We start from the raw sequence: 22,502 nt of genomic DNA, 5'->3' as shown, positions 1-22,502 counted from the left end.
GCTTCACTTAATCATCTTCTGTACTCACTGGTAACTCCAGATGTTCCTTGATCTTTCTGGAGGTGATCACTGGCTGAGCCTTTGCTATTTTGGCTATTCTTCAATCCATTTGAACAGTAGTTCCACGCTTCCTTCCACGTCTTTCAGGTTTTGGTTGTCACTTTAAGGCATTTGAGATCATTTTAGCTGAGCAGCATAATTTGCTGCACTTCTCTGTATGTTTTTTCCTTCTACAATCAACTTTTTAATCAAAGTACGCTGTTCATCAGAACAATGTGTGGAACAACCCATTTTACTCAGTATTTCAAAAGGAAATGTGCTATGACCAACCTGTGCAACATTTGCCACCCTCCTACATTAAATAAGGGCCAAAACTGACACTCGTTCTTCTGCAGAATGAATGACTTCACCAATTGAACTCCTCACTGCTATTATTTTGAACAACCCCCTATCAATCAATGCTTCAATAACTCAGAATGAGTGGCATGCATGTCCTAATTGTTGGGTTTGTTTTGTTTTCATTACTCTACTACACTTTCAAGTGAATTATTTGCAATGTAGAAATATATTTTCTACTAAAAACAGTGATTTATCAGGTTAATCGTGTTGGACTGCTATTTTTTTGAACACCACTGTACATACATTAAATATATGAAACAAATATAATGACTATAATGCATAAGTTAGCCATAATTACAGAATTCTGTCAATAATAAAGACTAGTGGTGAGTGTATGGTTTTAATGACAAATGTGGGTGCAGTTACTTCAGATTCCAGCATTCTAATATTGTAATATCCAGCAGTTCAGCAGAAGTGGCTTTCAGAGCATGCATCCTTAAACCCTCCAGCCATATAGAGGTGGGAGGATCTAACATGATCCGAACATTGCGGCTCAAATGCCACTGTTGGGCCCTAGACCAAGAACCTTAATCATATATTCCTTCAATGTATTTAGAATTTAGCAGGGCGGCAGCGGTGGCTCAGTGAGTAGCCCTGTCGCACAACCTGATATTGCAGAGTGAGATGTGGCCCTAGGTCAACAGGGGAGGTGCTTCAATCAAAACCGCTCAACCAATCACAAACTAGCCGCTGCTATGACATCACCACATTTGCCGGGCCTTTCTCGTTTTTCTATTTTTCTCATTTTTTAACCTCAACCAGAGAAAAACGCTCCGTTGCCACGCATGCACTGAATCCCCTTGTTATAATACATGCTTAACATGTAGTAGTACCGTTTTTTTTTGCTTACACAGAATAATATTTTACATATTGTAGCTAGCCTTGGCTTGGCTAATCTCTCATAGCTTTTTGCTATGCTAGGTAGTAGTTAAGCTAGCTGGCTAACCTAATGGTAAATCTGAGAAATTTATTTCATGCTTTGCACACTGTTAATATTTTGCTTGGAACAATGATTTCCAACATTCTTTCAAATACTGAAATTAACACAGTTGCCGGATCTTTTAGCTTGCATACCCATTACTTAGCTAGGATTAGCTAGCCCCGGCAAGTGTTTTGATGTCATAGCGGCTAGTTTGTGATTGGTCTAACGGTTTTGATTGAAGCCCATCCCCTGTTGACCCAGGGCCACATCTCACTCTGCAATATCAGGACGTGCTAGCATGGTCACCTCACAGCAAGAAGGTCCTGGGTTCGATCCCCAGGTGGGGCGGTCCGGGTCCTTTCTGTGTGAAGTTTGCATGTTCACCCAGTGTCTGTGTGAGTTTCCTCCCAAAGTCCAGAGACATGCAAGTGAGGTGAATTGGAGTTACAAAATTGTCCATGACTGTGTTTGACATTAAACTTGTGAACTGATGAACCTTGCGTAACAAATAACTACCGTTTCCGTCATGAATGAAAACATGACGTTAAAATCCTAATAAATAAATGAGTTCAAGCTAAATCTTATGATTAAATGGTCAAAACATTTCCAGTCTTAGCTTTTTAAATAAGTAGTATTTTTGTGCATATTATGTAGTAGTTTTGGCATTCAGTAATTGCAAATGCCAACTTTATTCAATCTAATGCTGAAGGACATTCGGCGCAGGACAGCTTGGGCTTTCGATATATGTCGTTTTGATGAATTGGTGAATTTGATGATGGTTTATGATATTACAGTGAGATTTGTGACCCTTACACGGTAAGCTGCGACTTTAGATTAATAGTATTGTAGCGCTCTCTGGTGGACATATGCTGTATTTCAATAATATTAAGTGAATTGTAAAATAAATGTTTAAAATTAATTACAACCAACATTTATTGCAAATTAAAAAGGGTTGTGTTGTTCTAAAATGTTAAATAAATACTTTTTTCTGTTTGTATTTGCTTAACTAGCGCTAACTTGACATGTTTAAATGGGTTTGTACCGTACAGGAGGATTATTCTGTTATAATTTATGATACTGCAGTTTGAACACTGTTTGTTTTCGTTTTTACGATCCCGCGACATTTAAAAGCACACAATGCGCTCGAGCTGCTGAACCTTTTCACAACGGTTAACGGCATGAGAATAACGAGAGATTAGAAAAAATGGACCGCCATCCCAAACGAAGAGCTAAAATGGCACTACGGAAAGGTGAACAGAGTAAAGCTGGTAACAAAAAAGAAGACCATAAATACAGTAAATGTAAGTCCAATAAAGTCGAGGGTAAAAAGCAGCCGATTGTCAAAGTGAGCAGTGAGGGCCTAAACCTCACCTCTTCTACCTCAGAAGCAGGTAAGCAACGGTTCTCTATAGGTACCCACAGTAACTAATAACCAGTACTTATAGGATCATTTAAAACAGTTATTTGAGACTACAACATGCATTAAAGCATTACATACGGTTCATCGTTGAGTGTATGTTTATTATGTGCGGATCAGTGAATAGATGCTGTAAATTGTGTCTCTAAGTATATTCTCATGTGCTTGTGTAATGTGAGTTAATACAGTGGAAGCTTCTATTAGCAGTACAGCAGCAGAATGGGAGCAATTGCAAAAAGGTAACTGTATCTGATATTTTAACTGACACTGTATGGACTGCATGGATGGTTATTAATAATTTCTGTGGATAGTGTCTTTTATTTTTGACTGGTTGAACTCAACAAACAAGTTATGTGCAGTTGCAAAACTGTGGAAATCAGTCAAACTTGGCCAACAGCAATAAGTTTCCTATCATAAATACATGTTTCAAAATAAATGTTGCTGGATTAAATACCACAGTCGTACCAATAAATGTTCTATTAAAAAGAGGTCAACAAGTTGTTAAATTTGAGATTTTATAAAGCTAATTTTAGCAACACACTGGATCTAGAAGTGTACTTCGATTCATTTACAGCCCTGATTTCTGGAAAGAAGAACAGTTTGTAAAATGGAATTTGTAATTTGTTAATTCTCATAAACCTTTATTTAACTGACATAGTACAAAGGAATTACTTTATGTTGTGGCTGACCAGCATGCTTGTATTTTGTGAATGTAAGCAAATTTAGAATTTGATGCCTGCTAAAGTTAAGACAGGCAAATGAGTAAAAAAGTTTGTATTATTCATTGTCCAGCATGTTCCCTTTTCTAAAGAGGAAAATGTCTATCCATGCTGTTATCAGCAAAAAGGGGCAAAGCCAACATCTGTCATAGTATGTGACACATATATTTTAGGATTTTACAGAGAGATATTCCTCTACTGAAGTGTTGGTTCGTGAAGTCCATACTTATTACAGGTAGACAATGCTCCATACGATGCATACACTGCTGCAGCAAGAATGGGAAGGAAGTTTCAGTCGCAGAACTGCAGCAAATAGTATTCTTAGTCCCCAAAAGGTTTTAAGTGTATTAAATAGGAAAGGTGATGTATCATTGGTAAACATGCCTTTATCGATGTGTTACAGGCATCAAATTCAAAATGTTATATTTACAAAATAAAATTAACCTGGTGAAAACATTGAAAAACTTTTTTGTACATTTGCCAGTTAAATAAAGGTTCTAGATAACTAACAAGTCACAAATTTCTATTTATTTTATTTTATAAAATGTTTATATGGAAATGGGGTATCACCCAAAATAAAAAATGTTTTTAAAAATAAATTCAAAGTCAAAAATGAAATCTCTTATTCACAAAAGCATTCAGATCCTTTATACTACATTTTATGTAAGCCCCTTTTTGTAGAGTTGAATAAAAATTTAGAAGAAAGAAGTCTCAGTAGAATATTTATTGATACATACAAGCAGTTTTGACAACATAAGTTTTTTAATGTTTTAATTTTAAATGAAAAACATCTAGTTATCTAGTGCAATATTATTTAACCACCAGCCTCAGTACTTGGTAAAACATCCATTTGCAGTAGGTTTTGAGACCAGCAATATTATGTATTGCTTGAATAATTGTCACATTAATTGTTTCAGTATTAACAAAATAACCTGTTACTTTAAAATACTACTTCTTTTATCTGTTTTATTGCTTAACTAATAATATTTTTTTAGACAGCAAATTCTAGCCCTGCAGGAAAAGTTTAGAGTTATACATTTTAGAAGTTTACTGTTATAAATCTTCTTCTCCTTTTTGAGCTGAGATGTTGCGATTAATTGGTGTCTTCTCCGGAGTGTGTTAATGCATTGTGCCCAGTGATTAAGGGAAACCAGACCCACCCGATTAGGTAAACCAGTGGTAAAACATAAAAATGGGCTTTATCGAATTTGTCTTGCTTGCAGTTCCCAAGGCAGTTGGGAAAAAAAGTTTAATAATATTATTCTTTTTCTGTGCGGTCATCTATGATCTAATGGGTATGATTTAGGTAACAGATTTATTTAATTAAATAATTAGTATTTAAACATTAATAATTATTCTTTTTTTGCCTTACTCAATATATTGACACAGCAAAGAACAATAATAAAAATGGTTACATCAAGAGGCCTATGAATGCCTTCATGATTTGGGCCAGGATTCAACGGCCTGCTCTGACCAAGCTCAACCCAACAATGAGCAATGTTGACGTCAGCGTTCAGCTCGGGATCCAGTGGAGTAAGCTGACTGAAGAACAGAAAATGCCATACTACGAGGAGGCTCGCACACTTGAAAAGAAACACAGACAGGAATTTCCTGGTTAGCAGGAAATTTTTTTTATTATTTACAAATACCAAACAGACTGGTTAAACAAAAGACATAACTTTATTACTACTAGTAAGAAAATTGTTTACAGTTTATTTTTTACTGTCAATCGAGGTTGGGTCTACAAGCCAGGGAGGAAGATTAGAAGCCCAGTTTCAACTTCAGGAATGACCTTCCAGGCCCCAGCCACCTCAGCTCTGGCACAGCCTCAAAGTCCTGCCCTTCATCACAACCCCGAGACATTTTTTACAAACGAGGACTTTCAAACCAATCCCAAATTATCTGGTACACTTTTATGCTTATATCTACTACACAAATACATGATATGAAAAATAAATTGCTTTATTTGTTATAATTGCAAATTTCTTTTACAAAAAAAATTATTTAACAGAACATGATATTGCCTAAAGGGAACTTACAGAGAAATTACAACATATTTTGTAAAAGATACTAACCCCCATATAATCCCTGCTCTATACCAGAAACTTCTAAAGGAAAATGTCTATTATCAGTCACTGATGTGAAGCTTAAGTGCAGTTGGGTTATGCAACAAAAATCTGAAGCACAGGAGCAGGTCCACAAAATTAAGGTCCACAGCCAATTATCTGTTGCATTTGTCTATACATAATACCCAAAAATGCAGTCTTGCCTTGTTTTAGACACAAACATTTAAATGAACCATGGACAAATCAACCTCTTCTTATGTTGATATATGTTTTTTTTCTTCCACAATGTAGGTGACTTGCTGACAATAACCACACAGAATAGACCTGCCCCACAGCCAAACCCAAACACAGTCGTGGACGAAATAAAAGAAAAATCACCTAGTGGTCTGATGTCAGGATCTAGAGGCCAATTACTTGGGATTTCTCAACTATGGCCAATAACTACACTGCATCCCTGTGGCATCATTTCAGCCCCAACTTCTTATCTTTACCCACTGGTCTGGATGCCTGATCCTTATTTTCTCCAACCAAGGTAAGTGATAAAATGCCCAATGACAACTCAATTTTCATAATATTAATGTATTGAACAGCAGTACTATTTAAAATGTTGTAAATCTGTTAACAGGACCTTCCATTCTTTAAACTACACACCTTACATGGCTGATCTATCTGGGCTCAATGATGTCTCTGTGCAAAAGGAGGAGGCTGCTTTTTTCAGGCTATATTAGTAATACAGAAGTTCCTTTATTAGGTCGACATTCCTGGAATGCTAAAGAATGTTTGAAAAGTACTTTAATGTAGGCATAATTCGTTACCAAAACCCAAAATGTTGAAATAAAATTGTTGAAGTAAAATTGTTGCTAGATTGTATTTACTAAGTTTACATTCATGGCATTACGCAGACACTTTAATCCAGTGCAAGCAATTGGGGATTAAGAACCTTGCTCAGGGGACCAACAGTGGCAAGTTGGCGGTGACTTGAGTCAGTAATCTTCTCATCAATCGTCCAGTACCTTAACCTCTGAGCCAACAATGCTTTGGATTTCAAGTGCAGAAGGAGAACTAAACTTGGTTTAGAACCTAACGCACTGAAACAACGCAGTACCACAAGTCGTCGTCGATCTGAGCTAGGACAGTACAGAGCGGTAGAGAGAACAGAGTGGCGACACTCCCATAGGGAACCGTTGGAAAGGGGGCGGGACATATTTTCTGTGCAGCTTCCGGGTTGTGGAGCTCTGTATAGTTCCAAATGTCCCATAGAGCCCCATTCATTTTTACTACTTATCAAACATTTTTAGCTGTTTGTTGCTTTGTTTTAAAAAAATAATGAATTTAATGTCATTAATATACTTAATACTGTTATTGTTTAGCATTTGCTCAGCACTAAATGTTACATGTTTATCTTAATTAATAGGTATAACTGAATTTAGCTTAGTCAGTTAAGCTTAATTACTGACACTAGAGTCTTTTCACCTAAAATTGATTAATTAAAAGTTGATTAATCAAGAGTCTTGTTACAGAAATGATAATAAAACATCAGAGCCATAATAAATCATGCTAATTTTACTTTCCTCAGGAATCCTCAGGAAAGTGAAGGGAGATTAGTTTATGTAAAAAACAAAACATAAAAAACTTTAATCTCTGTACTGTATATTGTCTCTACTACTTAATGATATCGCATGATGTAATGTATGCTAATATAATGTACTGTGTGTTAACAAGAACGACCTATTAAGTCATTATAAACATCAATCTTCCACTTCATATACCAAATTGACATTAAAGCAGATGCAGTAAATGTAAAGGCAGGTGAAGATACCCAGAAATTGTACAAATGTTTATTATTTACTGTTTAATATTTCATTTACTGCTGCCTGTCCCATATGAGAACATGACAGCGCCGGGTTTGTTTGGAACTATTGGAGGGTTACATGAACCACGTGACCGCGTAGCGGCGAGATCAAGGAGTGTCGCAACTCTCTCTATCTACGGCTCTGGGACAGTATTGTGCAAATGACGGCTCTCTGGACCAATCAGCTATCTGAGCTCGCTTAACCCAGGATGATGGACATTAAGCATAGCCAATGGTATACGAGCAAACTCTCAAAGCGGGGTTTGTCGACAGGAAGTTTGGTGTTTTGAGTAATGGCGGAGCAAGTAGATGGAGACAGCACTGCAGTCAGCGACAGCAGGTAATGCCATATTCTATTTGAACGAACAATTATGAGCTGTTAAAAACACGACATTATATTACGTCGATTTGGCCGTGTAGCGCTGCGCCAGAAAATGCGAGCTAAAAATGCTGGTTAAATAAACAACGGCCTTTTCTAGCGACCAGGCTAACGACCGTTAGCAGCTGTTGTTGCAAGGAACGCGAAGAATCAAATTTTGCGTGGTATAATATGTTTTCGTATTTTAAAGAAAGCGTTTGCCTTTTAAATTTGGTTAATTTATATAGTGTTAAATGTAAATAGATTGGACAAATGGGGCATGAGTAGTTATTTGCATTTACGTGACTTTACAAGTAGACTGATAAATTGTAACAAGTCACTCGTAGCTGCACAAAGAAGTCATTGTAGTGCGATGTTAATTTAATATCGAATTTATTGTAAATAATAGTTGCCGACATAAAACGTTAATGTATATAAATATTATTAATGGCGTATTCAAGTGTTATAAACGATATTTATACCCGAAATCACAACTTGTTACTTCAGCATGCTGGGAGGCGGTCAAAAATAAATACAGCTATTATTATCAGAGCAACATTAGCTCACATAGTGACTTATATTTATTGCATTGTGTTATTCTCTACTATAACGCCAATTTAGATCATACTTGGTTAATTGACGATAGCTGCGGAGATGTACGATTTTTAATGTTGCTTTTACAGCGTAGTTTTGAATAATGTTGAATAGCTAATCTTAGCCACATGTCCGTAACATACATAGTTGAGCGATAGCTGTATGGCCAAGAAGTTTAATAGTTTGATAAACTTAACTGTCCAACAATCATTTCTTGCAAGGAATCTGTGAGTGCGCCACACACCTGTTTACTGACTCAAGGAGCAATTTAAAGTGCCCAGTCTTACTGTATGAAAAAACTGGAGTGTCTAGAGTAAACCCTTGCATACAAAGAAAGATAATTTGAAACTCCTCACCTACAGTGACCAAAAGCAGGGTTTAAACCAGTGTGCCGCACGCTCAACCCAATTACATCAACAAAAATGAATCAACATAGACCAGAAGTTACGCCTTGATAGGGAGTCAGATTTTAATGAGTTGGCTATGCCTTCTGTTGAGTTTAACTGTTAGCTTAAAATTAAATTGAAATTCTTTTTTCAGGCAACATTAAGGCAGTGACCTAATTGTAATTGATTGCATAATTATTACATTGTAAAATTTTAGTGCCACTGGACTTTGCAGTGTAGTGAGTTTTTATGCAGTTAATTTTACTAGGAAATTGAATTCTCAGAAGACAAATGGTGGTTTTTACACAATTGCATATTAACAACAATTTTTTTTCTGCTGCAGTTTTACGTTTTCTTAGGAAGAAGCACCACAAATGTTTCTAGACCGATGTGAGCTCCGTGTCCCTGAATTAATTGTTCAATTAACAAAGAAATATTGGAAGAATTATGTCGTAAATTAGATATTGTCATGATTATTAACAAAGGCTCAGTTGTTTAGGAACCAGGCTGGGTCATAGTTTGTCTTTTTAGGCTTAACAAAGTTTCTGTAGTCTATGGATCTAAATTAAGTGCTAACAATGCTTTCAGAATGGAGCTGCAGCCAGCCCTAAGTTTTCAGAGCTCTGCACCTCCACCCAGCACAGTAATTCGAGGTCCTCCTCCACTCTTCCGACCTCCACCCCCTCCGTTTGGCATGATGAGGGGACCCCCGCCACCTGCCAGACCTCCTTTTGGACGTCCATCTTTTGATCCCACTATGACAACGATTCCTCCACCTGGCACAATGCCCCCGCCAATGGCACCTCCCCATTTGCAGGTATGTTTGCTTAACATACTTTTGGAAATAGAAACATTTTTTAAAAAATCCAAACATTTTTAAAATCTCAGTTTTGTTTTACTTTATATTATCTTACTAGACACAAGTTACTGGTGGTATTTTGTGTAAGATCTTGTAAAATAACAATTTTTTTATTATTATTATTTCAAGAGACTGCCATTTATGCCACCACCTTTGGCCAACATGCCTCCTCCTCCTGGCATAATGTTCCCTCCTGGAATGCCCCTAGTGCCAGCAGCTAGTGGTGCAGGTGGCACAACTGCTGAAGAGATCTGGGTAGAAAACACCACTCCAGAAGGAAAGGTAAAATAAAATGAACACTTGGCAAGTAATTAAGTTGTTTAGGTGGTTGACCAGTAAAAGCATAATGTACAGTTTAGTAGACAGTTTAGTGCCTCTGTGCACCCCCTTATTGGGTGGGAAGTAGAAGTAGGTGATTAAATGCCCTCAGTATGCATACTAAAGTTAATCCAGAATGGAATCTCATAGACTACAATATGGACAATGAACTGGTGTCAACAGGCTGAGGGTCATTGTTATGGAATCATTTGTTTTTAATATGCCGTCAAGGATGCCCAGAAGCTAAGGTCAGGACAACTCCTGGTAAAAAGTGCCAAAGTACAGAAAGAACAAAGTACAGTACAGGACATTACCAACGTAAAGCATGTCACAAAAGCATGTCACAATTAGAAGGAATGCAAATCATCCAAACATCTATATCATTACTTTTGGCAAACTATTACCTCCAGCCTAAATGTAATTGCTATCATAGAGTGAACTAAGACTTGTTTTTAAAAAAGAGCTCCCATAGAATCAGCTACCCAGAAATGTGGAAATTTGTTGATGCCCCTTATCCTCAAATTTGAGAAAACATTTGTGACAGTGGTGATGACAAGAGAAGGGTTGTCATACAGACTTCACCTAAATGTTTCTTAAATTAGCCAATTAGTAACATTCCCACCAAAACCTAAACTGCCAACAAAGCACAGCAAATCATGAACAATTTTCCCTCAATAAATCTCACAATCAATCAAAGCCCTCCCTATGGGATAAGCAAGTCTCGAATACCCCCACCGAAACCGAAATTATCCCTTTAATTTAATTGAACTGCAGTGGACTAGGAGTTAATCTTGCATATGCTCCAACGCCTGGAGGCAACCCTCACCCATATTGCAGTTTCTTTACAAGAAACACAATAAACACCAGACAAAAACCCATAACTAAAAGATTATATCATCAACAGCTCTTTTGGGACAAACCACATGAGACAGGCTGGGGGGACAGCAGTCTTCATGATATGTGATGCTCCCCACTGCCATATTGTGACTGACACACGGCTACAAGCAATGGCAACCTGTATAATCAAATATATACACCTGAGCTGTCACAAAATTCTTAATTTACATTTCACCAGACCTCATGCTGACCCTATAAGATGCAGACAAACTGGCAGAGCAACCCCACAAATTGGGTTATGGCAGTGTGGGGCATGACAGGTGGGGCGCATCTGACTGAAATTAAGCGCGGAAGCAATGTTTTAACGTCAGAATTTTTTTTACGGTGGACGATAAACAAACCGTGTTTTCAGGTCTGTCAGGATTCATTCTGACAGAGAGTCTAGATCGATACATCGATCACACAGAGTACACACTGGTACATCGTTCCTCATTCAAACAGCTCAGCGTGACTGACATGAAATGTGGCCACTGTTTGTTTAATTTGCGGTTTGTTACCATAACTACACCTCATCCCGCATAAAGCAGTGCTAATCTAGAACGTTTTATGATGGAGAAATTTTAATCCAACAATCTGACATTCATGTGAAGTCGAGGGCCTCTGCTGGACAATTTGGAACTTCCACATATTTGACAGCTTTTTCGGATCAACCTACTTGTGTGAATCAGCCTTTTCTCACATGCAAATAATGAAGTGTAAATATGGGCCCATCCTTACTGATGAATACCTGAAAAACTGCTTGAGCATCAGCAGCTCCTGTCCAGATAAACCTGACTGATACCATTTAGAGCAAATCATCAGAATAAGGTCAGTGTGATTATTCAGTCACTTGCCCTGTAAAGCTGAATATCAATACAGGAACTGAAGTGCATTTAAAAAAAGCTTCAAAGCTTTTTTTGAAAAATGATGAGGCCAACCTTAAACAGTAGATGGTGATGACCTGTAGACTGAAACAGTAGATCTCATCCATGAAAGTGTGTAAACCCCTGGTCTAGATGTACAGAATGGAGAGGTGTTTGACAGGAATAAAAAGAAAAACAGCCACTAATACAGTGATAAGACTTGAACTTTCACAAATTGGCACAGTTTGAACTTTGTTTGCAAATTTTATTTCATTTTTTTTATTTTTGAAATAGCAGACTGATTGAAGGAGCAGTCCAGTGATGTCAAAAAGTGGTTTGATAAAGTCAAGTACAACAGAAATGACTGATATAAAGGTGAAAGGAACATTCACCCATTACAGCTGATTAGCAATTGGCCCCTCACTAGACATAACTAATTAAACACATTACTAATAAGCATAACTGAGGGTGTGGGAATGGACGTATAATAAGGTATTTTGCTTTAAAACACCCTTTAGCCTGCTGTCTGTAGCAATATTTCACTTTTGCTCCATGTTTATTCTGTAAAAATAAGTTGGGCAGTGGTAGCTCAGCGGTTAAGGTACTGTTTTAGTCATTGGAAGGTTTAAAAAACCCCACTGCTACTTTGCCACTGTTGGGCCCTTGAGCATGACTTAACCCTCAGTTGCTTGGCATGTATACTGTAATTGTTGTAATTCGCTTTAAATAAAAGCTTCTGCTAAGTGCTATAAATGTAATGGGTTTGGGATATTGTTACCAGAAATCTTAAGCTCAATTGATCCCTTCACTCTGTTAAGGTCACTAACACCTTAGCTTGCTTATTTCTCCAGGTCTATTACTACAATGCCAGAACTCGTGAGTCGGCCTGGACCAAACCAGAAAGAGTAAAAGTCATTCAGCAGTCGGAACTCACCCCTATGATAACTGGTCAAGCCGGAGTAGCAGTATCTGGCTCCAGCAGCCCGGCTACTACAGCAGCTAGTACTGCAGTTACAGTGAATTCTAACTCCATCCAGCCCTCCTCACCCACTCATACACTTGCAGCCAGCCCTGACCGCAGCACTAGCCCTGCCCCCATGGCCTCACAGCCTTTAGCGGGTGAGTACTGAGCTTTTTAAAATCTAATTATAAGTAAGATCTAAAAATGTTAATTAGGTAAGTATAAAATTAACAGTTAACGTATTATACAGCATTTGTATGTTTGGTAATGTAGAAACTGGCTAATTTTTTTTTTTTTTATTCTAGTACCTGCTGTATCTGAAACTGCTCCCGTGGCTTCTACACCACCTGCAAGTGTTAGTGTGACTCCAGTTGCTGTTGTCAGTGTTCCGACAGTTACTGCAGGGCAGACAGTACCATTACTTCCACGAGGTCTTCCACCAGGTCTTTCTCATGCAGTGGCTCAGATGCCTGCTGCAATCCCAGCATTCCCCCCAGTCATGGTGCCACCCTTTAGAGTGCCTCTACCTGGCATGCACATTCCTCTGCCAGGTATAGGAAAATACAAAGTGATGTACCAATTGTATGAATAAAAACTGCTGTTCCAAATTTTTTGTTAAATTTTTATTGATTTTAATTTAAAATATTTATTCTTTTGTTTCTTGCATACCTCAGATTAATTTGGTAGTTACGTCAAAGCACATTTAAGCATTATTCAAGCGTGTGGCATTGTTCTTTAATGGCGTATGGCCTACAGCTTTGTGGCCGTTCTGACTTAATAGCTGAGTCTTAATGAACATTGTATAGACTTACAGCAGCACTAGAGCACAGTGTTTTACAGTGTTTATTTCTCTTTTGTATTGACTAAATTATCCTGCTAAAATTTTGACTGGAAAAAATGTAATGTTTCACATCTTTGTGTCAATTTAATATTTCTAAATGCACTGATGTAATGTATTTGCATAAAACAATTATGTATTATGATTTTTTTTAGGCATGTTGCCAAGCATGGGTCCTCCTTTAGTGCCCATGATGCACCCACAGCTAACCATTACAGCAGTGCCTGCTGCTCTGACAGGAGCTATCTCTCTCCCGCAATGGTCAGAGTACAAAACGGTGGATGGCAAAACGTACTACTACAATAGTCGCACTCAAGAATCTACCTGGGAACAGCCTGCTGAGCTAAAGGAGAAAGGTAATGTGACATGCTTGGTTAAGTTTCAGTTATTTTCTTTTTCCTCAGTAACTATCAATTTCTCTTATTTTGATTGTAAGAATGGTCACTATTTAGCCTGCTTCACATTGCTGAAAAGGTTCTGTTCAGTTAATGTTTAGATTCACCAGTGCTGGCAGTAAATTCTCAGAGATATGTATAGTCTAAAGAATTTTTTTTTTTTAAATAACTGGTAAGGGTGTTGGCTTTCAAGTGTAACAATAATGGAGAAATAGATATAAAATTAAAGTGGTTGAATTTGACACTGCATGTACAGAAAAGTGATTTATCAAAATAGTTAATTTTGAATCCTATGAATCCTGTTCTCGCCACACTTTTGGTATGTCTTAGATCACTTTACAGTTGTCATCTTACCTGGTAATGAATCGTCTTTCTTCTGAACTAGCTGGTTAAATACCTGCTAATAGTAGCCTAGTAGATCTTGATTTAGTAAATTGCTTTGTCATTTAGTTTGTTAATTTTATATCTTTTGATTTTCATAAATAACTTTTGCTCTCACATCAGATAAAGATGGAGACCGGACTAAAGTTGGTCAGTCTACTAATGACTTTGAGGCTATGGATATTGGTGATGTGGAACTAAAAGCTGAAGCCTCTATTTTGGCGAAAGAGGTAAAAGCAGACCTTGCATTCTGATTACTGTGCTTGTAATGACGAATCAGACTTTGAGGTATCTTTTCTTTCTTATAGATGCCTAAGGAGGTAGAAATGACTGAAGAAGAAAAAGCAGCTCAAAAGGCTAAACCAGTTGCCACCAACCCCATACCTGGAACTCCCTGGTGAGCTTTCTGCTCTTTTAAATTACAGTGGATTTACAAAAAAATATTGTGTTGTGGATAACTGCTTTATCTTACTTTATTCATCTAGGTGTGTGGTGTGGACCGGTGATGACCGTGTGTTTTTCTATAATCCCACTACACGACTCTCCATGTGGGATCGGCCCGATGAATTGGTGGGTCGGGTGGATGTAGATAAATACATCCAGGAACCTCCACACAAGAAAGGTCTGGATGATGGCAAGAAATTTGGTAAACAAAAAAAATTAACAAATAGCTGTATAGATTGTGTTTGTGGGTGAGAAAAGGAGAATTCGAACCAGGGTTGTAAATTTAAAAGTTTTATTTTTGTTCAGTCACAGGTATCAACAAAGAGCAGCTTGAAGCAGCCATAGAAGAAACACTTGATGAGCCCTCTGCAGCCAAGAAAAGGAAGTAAGTACCTTTTTAATTTAAGCAGCAAAAAGACAGTTTACTTAATACTGTGGAACACCAAGCTTCTGCTACACTATATGGCCAAAAGTATTTGGACACCTGAACATGAACTTGTTGGACCTATTTCAAAAACAAATAGTATTAAAATAGACTGGCCTCTGTTTGATATTTTCAGCTTTAACAGCCACTCTTCTGAGAAGGTTTCTTACAAGACTTTGACATATGTATGTGGGAGTCAAATGTATTTATATGCATTTGTATGGCTGGGCATTGATGTTGGACAGTAAAGGCAAGGCCACTGGCTTTTCTTTAAACTTTCTTCATGTCTTTATAGCGCTTGCTTTGTGTACAGGGGCACAGTCATCCTGGATCTTAAAAGGGTCTTCCCCTGACTGTTGATACAAAATTGGAAGCATAGAATTTCCTTTAAATAATTGATTACACCTTTTAGCTGTTGTTGTGGCTGAAACACGTGAATTCAAAAAATGAGAAGTGTCCCAATACTTTGGTCCATGTGGTGTATGTTGAACAGATGTTATAGCATAAAAATGAACATGGTATACACTCTCATCTGAACAGATTTTAAAATGTATAAAATACATCTGTAATGATCTTGATAACGTATGCACCCAGTTCTAGTCTGTCTCAGCTGTTATGATCTTTAGTTAGGTCTGTGATAAATGGTAACACCATATTGTCCAGATTTACCAAGTCAAATCAGTCACTGTTTCCCATCAGTGCCCTTCAAGGCTGCTTCTCCCTGACCCCAAAAGTGGTCGTGTTGCACTGGGGACTATTTTTCAGGGAACACTTCTAAGCTCTGGCGATGCCAACATGGGCCTCCAAGGTAATCCACCTTGTTTGACCTTTCTCTAGCCTGCATTAGGAAAACCCCACTGAAGCAATCAAACCACTCTCAGTTGAGCCCTGATTTTTTTTACTTGTTTGGTCTGAGTAACAGAAATGTAACTGTAAGAGCAAGAAACCTTTATTTGTGCTGGCTAGTTTAAAGAGTTAATTAAAAATGATGCTCTTATCAGGCATTTATGTTATAAATTTATTGTAATGTTTTCTTTCCTCAACAATGATAGATTATCTTAGTTATTTAAAAAAAACACTGTCTTCTCCTGCTGACTCACTGTATTGCTGTTTTTCTCCACAGGAAGGAGGAAGGGACTGAAAGTGACGCCGACAAAGATGCGGCCGTGGAGGCCGAGCTGAAGGCAGCCCGGGATCGGGCCGTCGTACCCCTGGAGGCTCGCCTTATACAGTTCAAGGACATGCTGCTGGAGAGAGGGGTAAAACACTTCAACGCAATAATCTAACCAGCTCTGTAATGTTAGACATAAATCTGAATGGAGGCTCACCAAGGTACAATCTTCACTTTGTTCTTCTTCCTGTCCTCTTTACTTACGTTTCTCTTGTTCGTGTGTCTATAATGTTTTTGCCTCCCTATAATCTATTAGAGTTTACTTTAAATTGGTCTTGTTTTAGTAACATTTGGAGTTGGGCTAGGGATGAATCAACATTTATGTTTACCATATTAAAATAAATGCAGTGAAAAACATGTATGTTTAACATTGCATAATTTGTTAAATACGAGCACTGATCAATAGTAAACAGACAGAAACAAGATGAATGAAGATGTTAAACTGTCATACATTGCTGGCAGCATACTACGAAGAGGCTGTTTACATTGCAAAACAAATCCAGTATGCCAAGAGGTGTTGAAAACATAGCATTCTTTTGTATTTTGTTTTGTGCATAATGTTATGCAATAATAGTCAAGTAGACTATAAACTACAAAAAGATGTAGCATGGTCAGTCAAGAAGCTGGAGAGGAGTGGTCTTAATAGTCTTTTACTATTTATTTGTTTTACTATTTACAGGTGTACCAACATTTGTGTAGATATGTAGCACATGATTTGTTGTTCTAAACAAATTTTGAAACATTTATATGCATACAAAGCAGGCTAAACTAGAATTTATATGAAAAATATTAGCCATAACTTGTAAACTGCTGCCTGTTTCTTCCTGGCAATCACACCATGGATCAGACTGTTCAATATAAAAAGAATAAATACTAAATAGAATAGGTCAAAATCTTGTTAAAATCGTTAGTAGTGTATATAAAGTAGTATATAAAAAAAGAATTGCAGAAAAATCCAATTTACTTGTTACAGAAACACCAGCATAATAATTAAGTCTTGCCCAACCCTAGTGTTAATTCTGTGTGAAGTTTTGTAGCAAGTTATAAGCTTATGGAACTATTGGTGACATTATTATTTTTGTAGTGCTAAGACTGAAATATTTTAATACATCTTAGCTGTTTTAGATTACTTACAGAAATTCCTCTTGATTTTTGGGTTTCTTTTTCCCTGGTTAATCACTTACTGTTATTTCTTAATTTGAAATTTTAATAATTCGGGGCATGTATAGTTAACTATTAGTTGTTAAAAACTTTTATGAACTTTTGCTATACAGTAAATCATATAGTTGAACACTGTAATAGCAGTGAAACTACAGACTTTTTCTAACAGTTTAAAAATAAGTGATTTTAAGAGAGAATATTCATCATTTATATTCTTTCAAGTGAGTAACCTATAATCATACTCTACCTGCAGGTTTCTGCCTTTTCAACATGGGACAAAGAACTGCATAAAATTGTGTTTGATCCACGATACTTGCTGCTCAATCCCAAAGAAAGAAAGCAGGTACCAGTTTTTCTGGTATCACATTGTATAAATTTGGCCAAATTTTGTTCTAGTAAAATATAGCTGGTTTGTCTAAATAAAAGTCTTTCTGTACATGAAGGTGTTTGATCAGTATGTAAAGACTCGTGCTGAAGAGGAAAGGAAAGAGAAGAAAAACAAGCTGATGCAAGCTAAAGATGACTTTAGGAAGATGATGGATGATGCCAAACTTAACGTTAGGTTTGTTGCTGATTCTCACTTTGCGTTCAAGTTCAACTTTAGTCTTTAAAAGAATCTGTGCCAGTGTTTCACTCCATCACATGTACAAATACAGCTGTAACATACCTGGATCCAGATAATATACAGTAAATTGTCAAACAGTTTAAATTTAAAATTAAATACAATATATGTTTGTGGTGATATCTTAAAACAAAAAACACTTTTATAACAGGCCTAATTATGCCAGCCCATAATTGCATACTCCATAAACATTTTGAATGAATAGTACTTTTTTTCTGATTGTATTCTCTAGGACCACATTTAGTGAGTTTGCTTCTAAACATGCGAAGGATCTTCGTTTCAAAGCCATTGAGAAGATGAAAGACAGAGAGGCCTTATTCACAGAGTTCATGACAGCTTACAGAAAGAAGGAGAAAGAAAACTCAAAAAACAAAGGCGACAAGGTAAATCCTAGCTTGACTTGTGTGGAGGAACTTCAGTGGTCTGCACAGAGTTGAGACCTTAATCACATTTAGCAATTTTGGGATTATTTGTGATGTTGATTGTAGACATTTGTGCCTCCTCTTATAAATCCTCTTTTGACTGAATTTGGATAACCTGTTTTGCATGTTTCTTGAGCTTAATGTTATTTAAATATACTGTCCTATTTTTGTTGGCTACAAATATCAGTAGCAAAGTGTTTTGTATGCTTTGGATCAGGCCCAAGTAAAACACACCCGTGATCCATTTAGTAAAATAAACTGGGTGGTAACCAGCCCCAGTTGAGATTAAGATTTTAAGTAAAGTTAGACCATTTTTAACACAATTTCATTCTTTTAGACACAGATACACAGAACATTAAGCTCTGGCTTAATGCTTGTATCCTATTTCTGTTAACACTCTTTGTTTGTGTTGTAGGTAAAGCAGGATTTCTTTGAACTGTTGTCAGACCACCATGTGGACATTCAGCAACGCTGGAGCAAAGTCAAGGACAAGCTTGAGACAGACCAGCGCTACAAAGCAGTGGAGAGCTCTGCAGCTCGAGAGGAGCTTTATAAACAGTATGTGGAAAAGCAGGCAAAGGTAAAAGTTCCTAGTAAAATTTAAAGACAACAAAACAGACAAATTTTTTATTTGAACACGAGTTTATGCAAAAGAAAATGTAGAATTCTTGAATATTCTTTTCATTGTAAATAGAATCAGTGACAAGTAATTTAAGAAGAAAAAAAATATGTAAAGCTGTCAGTATCAGTATGATATTGGTTATTTTGTATGATAAACCTATCTATAATATATATTTCTCTATTATCTTGGTCCAGAACATTAAGTTACAGCTACCAGTAGCTTACTGGATATAAATATTAGTTACAAAATGTATTCTCTCTTTATTAGTAGTTTTTAGGTTTTTTTTTGAAGGTGCTGAATACAGTTAAATTAGTTGTTTTGTAGCCTGTGTTAAGCATGCTACTTTTAATTTGCTGACATTTTGTAGCTGAATTATTTATACTTATACTTGATTTGTCTTGTAAATGTCAAGTAGGGTGAAATGATATGATATTTTTGGCATCTTGCACAGCCCTACCGTTGGTAATTTGTGACTGGTGTTTCTTCAGAGCATGGATGCTGAAAAGGAAAGGGAGTTGGAGCGGCAGGCCCGTATCGAGGCTAGCTTGCGTGAAAGAGAGCGAGAAGTGCAGAAAGCTCGATCAGAGCAAACCAAAGAGATTGACAGAGAGAGAGAGCAGCACAAGCGTGAGGAGGCTATCCAGCATTTTAAAGCTCTCATGTCTGATATGGTCAGTGCAGCTTCGTAAAGTGTAAATTCTAATATCTGTGATCAAATTAATTGATGTAATTTATTTAAAGGTATTCAGACATGTCAAAGTAAATTAATATAAAGATGTTTTTAATTTAAACCTAAATGGTCAACTTGAGACTTTGGTTCAGTTTTGGCATGTTTAATATAGTCATGTTACTCTATTTGTATGTTCTCTTTTATATTTTTTATTTACTATTTATTTTGTTGTATATAGGTGAAGTCAACTGATGTGTCCTGGTCAGATACGAAGCGTATTTTACGTAAAGATCACCGCTGGGAATCAGCTGCCTTGCTGGAACGCCATGAGAAGGAGAAATTGTTTGATGAGCATGTGGAAGCACTCAGTAAAAGAAAAAAAGAGCAGTTTAGACAACTGCTGGATGAGACCACTATGGTAAGAGCATGCAGCCATGGCTTAAATGTAATTCAAAGGAATATTTGTTTAATACATAAAGTTTATAGGAAGACTACTAATCTTGGTTTAGTTTAAAAATTTGGTTTAGTTTTTTTATTGATTCTGTTGATTTTGACCTTTTTGAGCCTTTTTCTATAGACTGTTATGTAATTTTCCTCTAGATAGTGCTTGAAGTCTGAATTGTAAATGAATAATATAGGTGAAACCGATACTGTGTTGCAGATCACATTGACCACCACATGGAAGGAGGTGAAGAAGGTTATTAAAGACGACCCTCGGTGCATCAAGTTTTCTAGTAGTGATCGAGTAAGTTAGTTTGATTCTCTACATACTGTAAAAGATGTCATGCAATTATAAAATCTTACATCTTTCTTTTCCTTATAGAAAAAACAAAGGGAATTTGAGGACTACATAAAGGACAAGTACATTACAGCCAAAGCTGAATTCAGAAATCTTCTAAAAGAGACCAAGTTTATCACTTACAGGTAATAAAGCTGCAAGCTAAACACTTCGTATTAGCTTAAATGCCAGAAATTTTAGGCCTGCTTTATAATTGATGACTTGAGACCCAAATGTGTAATTATAAGCATTATTAAACTTTTAGACATTTTTGCAGTAATTTTCTTAATGTACTACAATACAGAAACGTTGTCACTGTTATATTCAGATTGATGTTACACTTGTGCTAACCTAACGTTTAACGTGACCTTGCTGGCACAACTTCTCTCTTCTGTTTACATTATTACTTAGTAAATATTTGAACCAAACCCTTTCTATTTTAAATGGAGGATCATAGACATTGAATAATAGTGATAAAATTAATAGTGATAAATTATTAGTACCTAAGTTTTGTTTTACAGTTTCACCTTTAGAAAGGTCAGTTTTGCACAGTTTTTTAAAGGTCAATAATAAAGGCTGGCTAAAAGTTTTATGTCCTACCCCAAAACAGGTTTAGATATGGTGGTTTTAGTATTCGGGCCCCTTGACAGTTGCACTTAAGATATTGTTGTACAGTCTTGTCCTGATTTATGCCTTGCCACAATTTAATTGCAAAGATCAACAGACAAGTTTCTTTTTCTTTATTATTTTTGTTTTGTTTTGACCACAACCTAGAGTTGCTGTATATGGAACACTTTTGTGAATAAGAGATTACAGTTTTTTATTTTTGGTTGATTGGTTGATGGTCTCACAGAGAGCTGTATTGTATACAGAGTCGTGCACTGCTGTTAGTGAATCATCCATCTCTCGTGCAGGTGTCTGAACTGGGGAAACCAGTTTGACCTTCATCCCCAAGCACCAGGTTGATAACACAGCTGAAATTCAAACTTCAGTCTAGCTTATACAAGTTTAAATTTGTCCAAGTGAAATTTCATCCTGGCAAAACCTGTTAGCATAAATGAATGTGACTATAGATAAAAGATAACCCACAGCATAAACGATTGTGCTTTCTTTTTGTTCTTTTTCCTTTTTTCTTTGTTTAGATCCCGAAAGCTGATCCAGGAGTCAGACCAACACTTGAAAGACATTGAGCAGATCCTGCAAAACGACAAACGCTATTTGGTGCTCGATTGTGTGCCAGAGGAACGACGAAAGCTCATCATGTTCTATCTAGAGGATCTGGACCGCAGAGGACCCCCACCTCCCCCAACAGCGTCAGAGCCTAAGAGACGCTCCACCAAGTAAAAACAGCCAGACCTCTGAGGACTAAACACTCAGAAGAAAAGCAGAGCAGAGTGATGATGATGACTAATTCTTCAGAATATCTGTATTTATTCCAACAATGTACAACTGTTGCCTGCTCACCCACAGGCTACGAGCTGGTACAAGACTACATGTTAATGTCAATCTGTGATTTCTGGCTGTGAGGTAAGCCAAAGTGACTTGGTTGCCTCCAGTTTTTGAACCTAAATATGTATTTTTAGTTTGCGCTTTGACAGCAGAGAAAATTGTAAGCAAGTGTTCATTTTCAGTAATCATGTACCATTTGGTAAATGCTGGAGATGTTTCATATTTCTTTAAGTGGTTTGTTTGACTTGTTGCTGTTTCTGTACACACTGACTGGAAATAAATGCTCAGGCTTTTTAATTTTTTCTAAATGGCATGCATGAAAGTTGTCTCAAATGCACAGATAAGGTGACGTGAATCCCATGATGGACAATTTATTTCTACCATCTAGTTATTTGCAATTCCTTCATGCTCATGAACCCTTATCCTACCCCTGCAGTAGCCATGAAACTGAAACTGTTATACGGATTCTAAACAGAGCTTGAAATTTTTGGTGGTGGTGGTTAGTATGTTTAGATCACTCACTGTTAGAGCGTAC

The 22,502-nt window shown here is 36.9% G+C and overlaps 2 protein-coding genes across 3 annotated transcripts; both read left to right on the top strand.

Annotated features, from left to right (window-relative positions):
- Window positions 1-2,438: 2,438 nt before the first annotated feature.
- On the top strand, window positions 2,439-6,377 carry LOC134330495 (transcription factor Sox-19a-like). The gene is made up of 6 exons (XM_063011654.1): window positions 2,439-2,712; window positions 2,918-2,977; window positions 4,847-5,071; window positions 5,192-5,362; window positions 5,815-6,055; window positions 6,149-6,377. The coding sequence occupies exons 1-6, from the start codon at window positions 2,526-2,528 to the stop codon at window positions 6,249-6,251; spliced, it is 987 nt and encodes a 328-aa protein (XP_062867724.1). The 5' UTR covers window positions 2,439-2,525; the 3' UTR covers window positions 6,252-6,377.
- A 1,281-nt stretch (window positions 6,378-7,658) lies between these two features.
- Window positions 7,659-22,275, top strand: tcerg1b (transcription elongation regulator 1b (CA150)). Of its 2 annotated transcripts, none has more exons than XM_063011222.1 (20): window positions 7,659-7,715; window positions 9,302-9,530; window positions 9,702-9,854; window positions 12,481-12,748; window positions 12,896-13,141; window positions 13,584-13,784; window positions 14,328-14,434; window positions 14,513-14,601; window positions 14,690-14,826; window positions 14,955-15,033; window positions 16,196-16,331; window positions 17,658-17,747; window positions 17,848-17,966; window positions 18,259-18,409; window positions 18,864-19,028; window positions 19,559-19,741; window positions 19,979-20,158; window positions 20,402-20,485; window positions 20,564-20,664; window positions 21,661-22,275. In XM_063011222.1, exons 1-20 carry the CDS (start codon window positions 7,669-7,671, stop codon window positions 21,860-21,862), a joined length of 2,967 nt encoding a protein of 988 aa, XP_062867292.1. In that variant the 5' UTR covers window positions 7,659-7,668; the 3' UTR covers window positions 21,863-22,275. The 2 variants fall into 2 exon arrangements, with proteins under 2 accessions (XP_062867292.1, XP_062867291.1); XM_063011221.1 differs by having other exon boundaries at window positions 14,690-14,850.
- Window positions 22,276-22,502: the final 227 nt, after the last annotated feature.

This window comes from Trichomycterus rosablanca, chromosome 16 (genome assembly GCF_030014385.1).
Source record: "Trichomycterus rosablanca isolate fTriRos1 chromosome 16, fTriRos1.hap1, whole genome shotgun sequence".
NCBI lineage: Eukaryota > Metazoa > Chordata > Actinopteri > Siluriformes > Trichomycteridae > Trichomycterus > Trichomycterus rosablanca.
Note: the sequence above shows the minus strand (reverse complement) of the source record. Positions and strands in the feature narration are given on the sequence as shown.